We start from the raw sequence: 11,575 nt of genomic DNA on the forward strand, positions 1-11,575 counted from the left end.
TTCCAAATTCAAATACTTAGGAGTAATATTAACAAATGAAAATTATATTAAAGAGGAAATAAAAAGTAGGCTTAATTCAGGAAATGCATGTTACTTCTCTCTTCATAAACTTTTGTCTTCTCGTTTAATATCTAAGAAACTAAAAGTTAAAATATACAAAACAGTAATTTTGCCTGTAGTATTACATGGGTGTGAAACTTTGTCCCTTACATTGAAAGAGGAACATAAATTGAGAGTATTTGAAAATGAGATCTTTAGGAAAATATTTGGACCTAAAAGGGATGAGGAGACAGGTGAGTGGAGAATGTTACATAATTTAGAACTACATAATTTGTATTTATGTCCAGATATTATTAGAATAATTAAATCAAGAAGACTTAAGTGGGTAGGCCATGTGGCATGAATGGGAGAGGAAAGAGGAGTTTACAGGATTCTTGTTGGGAAACCTGATGGTAAGAGACCTGTAGGAAGGCCAAGACGAAGATGGAGGGACAACGTTGAGATGGACCTAAGGGAAATCGGTAGGGATGGAAAAGAGTATATAGATCTTGCTCAAGATAGGGAAAGATGGAAGGCCTGTGTTGCTGCAGCCATGAACCTTTGGGTTTAAGAAGGCTAGAGAGTTAGTTAGGTTAGTTAGTTAACAGTTAACATGAATTAGGTGTGATTCATTTTCGGAAGTGTGAAAACTGCCACATCAGGAAATCACTTACATATGTTCTGCAGCCTTGTTGCACCATAGAATTATAGCTATGGATTCTACTGATGATAGCTACAGTGCTGACCATGAACAATGAGAGGAATTACTATTTTTGAATTCCTGATTACCATCTCAACTCCACATGCTGGGGACACTAGGTCAGTGTCAACTTCCTTTGGGCAATGCAACAGTCCTTCTGTGACAATCAGCTACTCAGCTCCTGACCAATGCCCGAGTTGTGCAACACGATGAAGGATGAGGAAGACACTGGGAAGGTGATCGAAAGGACAAACATTGGATGCAAATACACTGGTTTCATACCCAACTGTGTGTGCTTGCCGGAGCTGCTGCTAAAAGATGCTTGGCATCGTTTGAAATATGCATTTTAGTTATTACAAATAAAGTGGACAATTTACACAATTGTGTTTTAGTCTAGACAGTCTGAGCAAAATTATGTTTAGTTTGTTTTAATGATTTGGTTTATTTTACTACAACTTTGTGCCAATTTTAGCTATTGCAAAGATGAGGATGAGGAATAATATGATAAAATTGATGGAGGGACAATAACAAAGAACACCCATGCCCAATTTGGGATTCGAACCCACGACCCCTGGCATTGTAGCAGACTGTGCTAACAACTCCACTACAAAGTTAGGCTCAGTTTGTTTTAAATCCATTACATGTTCAAACAGGCTAATCAGGACTGTACCTACAGTTTAGAGTGAAATCGAAACAACTGTGCCATATGCCTCCACCAGAGATCAAAACCAAGGACCCCTGAATTTGCATTTATTCCTACTGTAACACATTAACATAAGCAGATGTATCAAGTGTGTTGTGGGTATTTTCTTTGTTTCTCCTACCCCATTCAGCAAAGAGTGTCTTGTCACAGGAAAATATATTCAGCAGTGAAAGGGTAAGAATGTAAGAATGACACTGGTGACACTGGTCCCTAAACAAATACCATGAGCACCCTCAAACACACTTACTAACCACCTGTACTCATCACCCAATATCACCCCCACCTCAATGAAACCAGGCACATGCTACGCTCCCTACTCCCCATTCTCCACAGTGATCCAAAAACAAGAAACATCTCCTGACACAACCACCAGAGTTGTTTTCAAAGCCTCATCCCCAAACTCCAAAACATCCTGGTCCACAACACTCCTTCAGCACACAGCCAATATCATATACAGGGTGTTTCTAAAGGTCGTTTACAACGCTTGGGAGGTGATTCCTCACACGAAAACAAGCAAAAAGTCTAAGTTCCATTTTTACGACTGAGGCTTCGTTTCCGAGATAGGAGCCTCGCAAAAGGTGACAAAGTGAACGTCACACCTAACTGGGACGAATACTATCACAGATAGAGAGGCGGTTCCAAGGGAATCATAAAGGAATCGTATGTGCTCAGTCCGGAAGTCACTATGAAAAGTTCACTGCACGCATGCGCAATGGAGTCCTCAAAGGAATTGGGGATTTCCAGCAACAACAATGCATGGAAAAGGTATGTAACGCAGCAAGAAGGACCGTGACAATGAGAAATGCGTTCAAGACAACACATCCCGACCTCAAACATCAAAACATGACCACCGAACACAAAATCCGAAAAGTTGAGCACGGTTGCATACCCCAGTTACACGCGAGGAATGAACGAATCATGTCATGTGGCATACGAGAGACAGGAGGAGGGAAAGAAAAACACAATATCAGATGATTGCGACAACGTGTATTTTTACACGCGACAACTACGTAATATCCCCCCCCCCCACACACACAACAAACAACAAATGCTACAATATCTTACGCACAGACAGTCCGTGTCACTGTACACCAACTGAAGATGTCACTTTCACCACACAAAGGGGGTGGGGAGCAATACCAAAAGTGTTCGCACGCGATCATTGTGACGTAAAAGAGACCAGTTTTGGAAGCGCTGCACAGGCAAGTCTGGCTCTCGTAGTCTACGTTTGACCTTCATGACTGCTGTTCCCGCGAGAGGAGCTCGAAGGGTTGGTTCTCTCCGGCAGTCGTCCCAATCGTGTTGCAGGTGCTGGGATATGATCAGCAGTTCGCTCTAGGTTGTCATACGCATTGAAGAGTACTAGTATGTTGCATTGAAAGAAGTTGACGTGGTGGAGTGGGCAAGTCAAGTATCGCAACAATTGGTCTGTGGTATTCGTACGGTGATACGGCCAATTTGTGCAGTGTGCCAGTGTTAAACAAAAACAATACTTTGCAGTTCCAGCTCCCTATTACACAGATGGCTGCGTATACGACCAGCAGCTAGCAGACATGCATCTCATGTATGGGGAGGCACGTGGTAATAGCCGTGAGGCAAGGCGTCTTTATGGAGAACGCTTTCCACATAGACGTTTACCGTCTCACACCTTCTTTCAGGTAGTGGACAGTCGACTGCGTGAAACAGGGTCAGTGTTACCACCGCGACAAGAAGTTGGAAGACCCCGAAGTGTACGCACACATCAGTTTGCAGAAGATGTGTTAACAGCGGTCGCAGAACATCCTGGCACCAGTACGCGAGTGCTCGCTCGGGCACGAAACACGTCTCATGTGAATGTTTGGCGAGTGTTGTCAGATGAAGGAATGCACCCTTTTAAACTGCAGAAAGTACAAGAACTGTTACCTCGTGACTTTCGCCCTCGTATGGAGTTTTGCCAATGGTTGTTGCATCAGCTGGACACAAACCCTCACTTCGGGGCAAACGTATTGTGGACAGATGAAGCCATTTTCACCAGGATGGATGTCTTCAATAGTAGAAACAGTCATGTATGGGACTTTGACAACCCACATGCACTTTTTGTGGCCCATCACCAGCACAGGTTTTCAGTGAATGTGTGGTGCGGGATAGTACATGATCATTTAATTGGACCATACATTCTCCCTGTTCGCCTGAATGGTCGCACGTATCATGCATTTCTTAGTGAGGTTCTGCCTGAACTGTTGGAGACCGTACCTTTGGCACTGCGGCAAGAAATGTGGTACCAACACGATGGTGCACCAGCTCATTTCGATCGTAATGTACGACATTTCCTGCATAACGTGTTTCGCAATAGGTTCATTGGTAGGGATGAGCCTGTGCCTTGGCCACCGAGGTCGCCAGATCTCAACCCTCTCGATTTTTTCTTCTGGGGAGAAATGAAAACCCTCGTATACGACACACCTGTCACATCAGCTGAGGACCTCGTTGCTCGCATCAACGTCGCCGCCGCGACGGTAGCAGATACACCTGGCTTGTTTGCTCCTACTCGACAATCCTTGATTCGTCGCTGTCATCTCTGCGTAGAAGTAAACGGCAGACATTTTGAAAACCGTCTGTGATTATTGCCCTCGGCAAATACCAGTGAGAACACTTTTGGTATTGCTCCCCACCCCCTTTGTGTGGTGAAAGTGACATCTTCAGTTGGTGTACAGTGACACGGACTGTCTGTGCGTAAGATATTGTAGCATTTGTTGTTTGTTGTGTGTGTGTGTGGGGGGGATATTACGCAGTTGTCGCTTGTAAAAATACACGTTGTCGCAATCATCTGATATTGTGTTTTTCTTTCCCTCCTCCTGTCTCTCGTATGCCACATGACATGATTCGTTCATTCCTCGCGTGTAACTGGGGTATGCAACCGTGCTCAACTTTTCGGATTTTGTGTTCGGTGGTCATGTTTTGATGTTTGAGGTCGGGATGTGTTGTCTTGAACGCATTTCTCATTGTCACGGTCCTTCTTGCTGCGTTACATACCTTTTCCATGCATTGTTGTTGCTGGAAATCCCCAATTCCTTTGAGGACTCCATTGCGCATGCGTGCAGTGAACTTTTCATAGTGACTTCCGGACTGAGCACATACGATTCCTTTATGATTCCCTTGGAACCGCCTCTCTATCTGTGATAGTATTCGTCCCAGTTAGGTGTGACGTTCACTTTGTCACCTTTTGCGAGGCTCCTATCTCGGAAACGAAGCCTCAGTCGTAAAAATGGAACTTAGACTTTTTGCTTGTTTTCGTGTGAGGAATCACCTCCCAAGCGTTGTAAACGACCTTTAGAAACACCCTGTATATATTAGGGATGGGACAATTGAAATTTTGGCTGATACCGATAAAAAATTTCCCGATACCGATATTCTACCAATCTGATATAAAATTCTAAATGTTCCTTGAAGACCTGAATAGTTCATTGACCTAGTTAATATGTGTGTGTTTCGAGGTGATTGCAGCGCAAGAGAAATTCCATATTTAGACATTTACTTTCTTTTATAGTATGACATGGGGATTATTCATAAAAATTATAATAAAATGGTATAATTTTGCAGTAAGTTATAAGATATTTATAGATATATCGGATCGGTAAAATCATCAGTGTTGCAGCAGCCAGCGTGCCAGGTAGCCGCATCTTTTCAAAATCTTTCTCAGAATGAATTTTTATGGTCATCGATGAACCGATATTGGCTGATAATGTTAGAGTACCAATTAATCTGTCCCATCTCTAATAGAATAATAGAAACTGATGACTATTAGAAATTGTGGTATACAGCATAAGAGATAACCAAAAACTTGATTAAAGTGCAGACTACATTAACACATAGTGAGATACATAAAAGTCTCAAAGAATTTCAGAACATCCCCAATACATAAGGGTTAATTTTGTATTAATTCTCTTCAATAAAAGCAGGTACCATATAGATCTATTAATTTAAGGATATGTATCAGCAATGAAACTGAACATGACTGAATGTGAGGGACAAACTGACTGACAAGAACTGTGAAATTGTTATATAGGCTATTACTTGTAGACATAAAACATAGGCAAAAAAAATTAAAAAGAAAGGAATGATCTGACTGAATAATAAAGTATGCAATAAAAAATAATTACCTGATTGCCGATTCCTTGTAACTTTTTAAGCCATGTATCTGGTAAGTAGATGAAGCAGTTTTTTGCAGAATTGTACTTCACTAAAAACTCTTGACTTCTCATCTTTCCTAAACACCAGCCATTAAAGCTGCAATCAAAATCAAATAGAGAGTTTTAAAACTAGTTATGAGAGAAGAATATTCATAAAATCTCTGTCTTGCTTTCAATAAAAGTCACTCTCTCACACTACATCAGGGCGCGAAATTTCCGGTCGCCAGGTCGCCATTGGCGACCAAAAGTTTTGGGCTGGTGACTAAAATTTCGTTGTTTCAAATGTGCGTCAAACACGCTTCAAGACTTCACCTCTTGAGAGAAACGGCAGAAGTTATAGAAGAAATTCTAAAACTGAGTGATATCCACACTATTAGGTGGTTAGCCAGCAAAGAACGTGCAATAAGAGCTCTCTTGCAATCATGGAAAGCTGTTGTGACCCATCTTGAACAGGTGGCCCATAGAAGAGACAATGATGGCGGCGCTAAAGCTAAGGATTTGCTGAAAAGTTTGAAGCAGGGCAATTGAAAACTTTAAGCGTGGCACTACAAAATAAGAATCTTTTGATTTCATCTCTGAAAATAAGAATTGAATTTTGAAAATAATTTTAGTTTTGGCTGACCTGGAATGTAATGTTGGACCAAACGAACAAGATTTCTTGGACCATGTATCCATTTCAGGGAAGATCAGGGATGTGCAAGAGTTTCAGACTGTTAGAGGAAACTTAATTATCAATGTGAAGGTGTACATCACAGAATCATTGCCGTCTATGTTAACAGATGCGATTGCATCTCTGCATGTTTTTCGACATCTTGGGTTGGCCTCCCAAAGAAAATATTCTTCAGTTTGGGATAGAAGAAATAAAGAAGCACTACATATACTTGAACCCGAGCCTTTATAATGAGAAAATGGATGTTCTGTCAGCAGAGTGGACAGAATACAAACTTTTGTTTTCTTCTGACTTTGAATCAGACACTGGAGAAGATTCACAGTGAGGAGTGTTCAGCAAGATTCCCCAATTTGCTCCAGATTTTGACATTTTGTGCTGTTCTACCAATGAGCACAGCCTCATGTGAGGGAGGTTTCAGCTGTCACAACATACTCAAGACTACTAACAGGAACTCTCCGAAGACAGACACTGGATGATTTGCTCAGAGTTTTCGTAAACGGACCCCCCCCCCCCCATCCTCCCTGTCAGAGTTTGACCCAGCAGCTGAGATTGATAAGTGGTACTTCAGTGCAGAACGACAGCGCTACACAACCATTAATTCCTAACTTTTTATTAATTGCTCATATTTTCATTATTTATCAATATAAAATAGTGGCGACCAAAGATTTTAGTCTGGCGACTGACTTCAAACTTGAAATTTCATACCCTGCACTACATGAAGCAAAATATGTATGTTTACTTATGTCACTAATACATACCATCATTAGCTAATAATCTCTTTTAATTTACACATACACACATACACACTACATGCTCGTACCCATGGGAAGGTCATGGCCCCCCTTTCAAACTATGAAATATTTAAATATGAACCTATAAAAACCAACAAAAATAACATCGAAGGTTTTTCAAATTTGTAAAATTTTTTAATTTTGTCCTGGCATTAATGAATGTATTTGTTGCGTGGAGAGGCAGGCTCCAGAAATCTGCACTCTACTATATTGGGTAATTTTAGTTTTATAACCATTGATGCAAGGCTATCAGCAGTGGCAGCAATTAGGAGAGGGATAGGCAGTTGGCCTCACTATTTTTCTTCACTTTTGCCTCTGCACTATGGCCTCTTAATGCTAAGCCTTGTCTACCAAGAGAAAGTAAATTGCCCTTATCCACTGCCCAGTTTTGGCATCCAATCACCGCTACTGGCTACCAGACATTCGTCCTTTATAACTGAATATGGAGGCAGTGCAACAGGTTAAATATTTCTTAGGGTGTGGGGGAGTGTGAGATAAACCGAATCTTGCCGACACTGTCCAGAAAGTAAGAGTGGAAGCAAAAAGAACCTGGCTGCCTAACATATTTCCCCCCTCTTTTTTCAGTGTTGATGAGTTGGAAACAATTTTGTTTTGGTACCACTTCCGTTTAGTGGAAACACGTAGAAATCACTTCTCTCGTACTTTTTTACATTGATAACGTACTATTGAGCATTGCGGAACATTTCTGTAGGTGTAATAATGAATTTGTAACGATAATTATGTGTATTTCTTTACTTTACGAGTACTTACTGTTCTTTATTTTTTTCGGTTCTGTAAACACAATATGGTGAGAGCGTACTGGTTCTTCGTGCATCGTGATTCTGTTTTGTCGATTTCCAGACTCTATGCAGTGTTTCCAACCTTGAGAATGTAAAACTTCCTACTTGCCACGAACCATTCACGGTAAGGTTAGGTTAGGTTAGGCAAACAGTTAAAAAAAATTCCTGTCAATTTCCAGTGTGTGTGCAGTGTTTCCAACCTTGTAAATCTAAAAATTCAAACTTGCCAAGAACCATTCACGATAAGGTTAGGTTAGGTTAGGCAAACATAGTTACCAAAATTTCCTACATTTAAGTATGATATTCTTGCGAAAACACAGCGTGGTTTGAAACACTTATTGGGGGTTACGTCATCCAAGACACGGAACATCGTGTTTATGTGCAGAAAGCAAATGGCAGCAACAGCAATTCAGTGTCGGAGACATATTTTCCCATAACAAAACATGAATTGGCGTTCAAAAGGATAAAAAATACGGCATGAGTTTACAATACCGGACCACTCTCCAATTTCTATAAATTTTCGCCTACTTACAAATTTCGGTGTCCTGATGACGTATCTGTAGTTCATATTTGGCGGTCACTTGTTAAAATTGTACATTTACGTGTACAACTTGTAAAATAACCTTGCGATTTACCAGGGTGATTGTCCATACACAGCAATTCGGAACCATCTTTCTTTCGCAATTAATTAGCTAATGGTCTTCCTTTACACACAACAATCTTGTTCACGACAGACGAGGAATGCCTACGAGGTTAGGTTAGGCCTGTTAGGTTAGGTTCCATTAGCATAAATACAAAGAAAAATTAATATTTTAGCTAAGAGAACTATACCTTGTCTTGCCTGTTGATTTCTTCGTTGGGAAAATGGCATCTTCCGTGGAGCTATTGTTCTTATGGTAGGGTTACGTTACGTTAAGAAAACATAGTTTATTTCGTTTTTTTCTCGATTTCCATACTTGACCGCCAATTATTACATGCAGATTCGTGATTAGGAGTTCACAGTTAGTGAGTAGGCGAAATTTCATAGAAATTGGAGAGTGGTCCGGTATTGTAAACTCGTTCCAAAAATACATTCCCGAACTTCAACAACGCTACAGAAAATCATTTGCATAAGTAATTTCTTCTGTAAAAGTAAGAAATCCGTTTCCATTATACAGAAGTGTTACCGTCACATTTTATGAGCATAATTATAATCCTATGAGCACCAAATCTATCTGCTTAACCTACTCCCCGACAAGTATGTGGAGGCAGGATGGAAAAGTCGTTCTGTACAAAAAACATGATAAGTAATCCTAAAATGTGTTCTTAAGAGATGCACAGAATTGGATTCATGCAGAAAATGAATGTATCATAATATCGGAATCTGGTCGAATATTTCATGAATTGAAGGTGGAAGAAGCGTATACAGGATTTGAAAAATCAACTGAGTTATGGAAGGAAGGCACCAAAATCATTAGCACTTACAAGATAATCAGATTAGATTATCGAAAATAATAAATTTAATGTGACGCATGCAGCAGGTGGCTAGCTGTGTAAATCTTAAGTCAAAAACTGTAATTTGAAAAGATTTTGAAAACGGTACACTATAAAACAGTATATCCTGTAAATTGTAATTTAATATAGTCCTTGCACTTGACTTTTGATCATCTCTCCCAATCTCATTGCTGATTATCAGAAACAACATGTTTATATCTAGGATGCCAGATTCATTGTGCTAAAAACTTTTTAATATCAACAATTATTTTAGCGTACGTACGATCTCAAAATACCTACTCGTAGACACTTGCACAACAAAATATAAACATTCCTACAACTCAATTTGCCCACGAACGCAATGCCAACATCAAGTATATTTCGGAAAATAAAAAATATGGAATGAACATGAAATGTTGCTTCAATTTTCTCACATTCTTCCTTTCATATCATCGGCTGTTTATGAAAATCATAATGTCAGTATACCACTTCTTCTGCTTGCGGTAGGGGCAATTATTCGCTTTTCGCTTCCGTTTTTGGACAAGATTCATGTTACTTGCACACCACGAATGGAAGTCAATCTGTAAAACTGCACAACAGAAAATTATAAAATGTTGTTATTATACATTTCAAAATACATCCATTTTTCCTATATGTTCTTTAATTAAGCAATGAGTTTATTTTATTTTTTTATTCCGTCTGCAGGAAAATGGTAACTGTTTATCAAGCAACAATTTTTCATAATATTTTACTTTAGGGATAATTTTAAAGGAATTCCGTTTGTGATTGAGTATATTTGAAGATATGACTTAACGCAATGCTATTATAAAATTTACTGTTTCACTTTCAAAAGTGTAGAAAAAATATATAGAATATCAATCTTTCGAATAACTTTGCAACTGTAATCTTAGTCTCATGAATATTCTCATAGGAGCACAACGAGATTTCATTGGGCGAGCTTAAAAATTGTTAGCCAATAAAATTTCAGGAAGTAGGAAGCTGATTTAAAAGGTTGCTGCTTTGCTGGTGTTCTTTAACCAAGCTGAAACAATCGTTACGTGTATTTGGTAAGGTGCGTTCTCAAGTAGTTTGCTAATTCATTTAAGTAACATTAATTCTCACGTTTTTCCTCTACTTATCTTTGCTACAAATTATTTTAGGAAAATATATGTAATAGTGTTCTTGAATTTGCTGTTTGTGTAACCTCTGAGATTAGTTCGTTGGGAGTATTTATTCCCTTTTCAGTTTTAATAATGAGGATGGATTGATCGTTATCTTAAATGAAATTCGAAATTCTTGATAAGTTTCTTATAAAATAATAATATTCGTTGAATACTATTAATTACGAGGCGTCTTCGATATGTTGGTTCTCCATCTTGGTTTTTAAATCTTCCGCTGAAAATTTGAATTTAGTTTCGGGTGTAACTGCCGTTTGATTATATTATCATTTCTTTAAAAAATGTAAGGAAATACAATATAACATACGAAATTTATGATTGTCACTTATCTCGTTTTGTAAGTACATTGCACGTGTAGTTAGAATAGTGGGGCACTATTAACAGGCGACAGTCGCTCTGAAAAAATAGTATCCTACGTATGTTCCAAAGTAATGAAATGGTATTTGTGACATTGACACTTAGAGCTGAAGCGAGGACTTATTCAGAATTATGGGTCTACTCGTAAAAAAAAGTTTTTTACATTATAGACTAGTATGTAATTTGTGCATGGTGATTGGAAAAATCTATAATTTACATTTTATGATGGGTTGTTATATTTTTGTACACATGCGTGTATATATTTGCATCTACGCAACACACGTGTTAGTGGTACTTGTATTGGAAACAATTTACTTTTCATGTCCCACTTTTTTCACAATAGTGATATGTAAAAAAATGATGCAATTGGGTCATTCCACATCTGTTAAACCAGATCATAGCACCCGTGATCTCAGATGTTGATGCAACTAGTCACATTCAATCCTTCCATGGTGCGGAGAACTTTTTTCTCTCCATAAATTGTAGTTTTATTTTTATAACCCCTCAAACTTTGCTATTTCCTCTTTCCTTAGGGTTACTAGATGATAAAACTTCAAAAAAGAGGACATAATTATGTTTTACACTTACAATTATTATAACATAATATTGGAATAAATTTGAAAGATTGGTAAAGGTAATGAAGGTTCCTTAATACCAATGAGTTAGCCAGGTAGTGAAGGAACTCCAACGTATTTGGA

The 11,575-nt window shown here is 38.9% G+C and overlaps 1 protein-coding gene across 1 annotated transcript in view; it reads right to left on the reverse strand.

Moving 5' to 3' along the window:
• LOC145988088 (peroxisomal ATPase PEX1-like) overlaps positions 1 to 9,670 on the reverse strand; it is a 49,097-nt gene extending 39,427 nt beyond the window's left edge. Inside the window, exons 1-2 of the mRNA XM_083122922.1 lie at positions 9,643 to 9,670; positions 5,579 to 5,705 (exon numbers count right to left, since the gene is read on the reverse strand). Of these exons, the coding sequence (XP_082979048.1) occupies positions 5,579 to 5,680 (102 nt within the window). The 5' untranslated portion in view covers positions 5,681 to 5,705; positions 9,643 to 9,670. The remainder of the gene's footprint in view (positions 1 to 5,578; positions 5,706 to 9,642) is intronic.
• Between the last annotated feature and the right edge of the window lie 1,905 nt (positions 9,671 to 11,575).

The sequence above is a fragment of the Lepisma saccharinum genome, chromosome 5 (assembly GCF_977018435.1).
Source record: "Lepisma saccharinum chromosome 5, izLepSacc3.1, whole genome shotgun sequence".
Lineage (NCBI taxonomy): Eukaryota > Metazoa > Arthropoda > Insecta > Zygentoma > Lepismatidae > Lepisma > Lepisma saccharinum.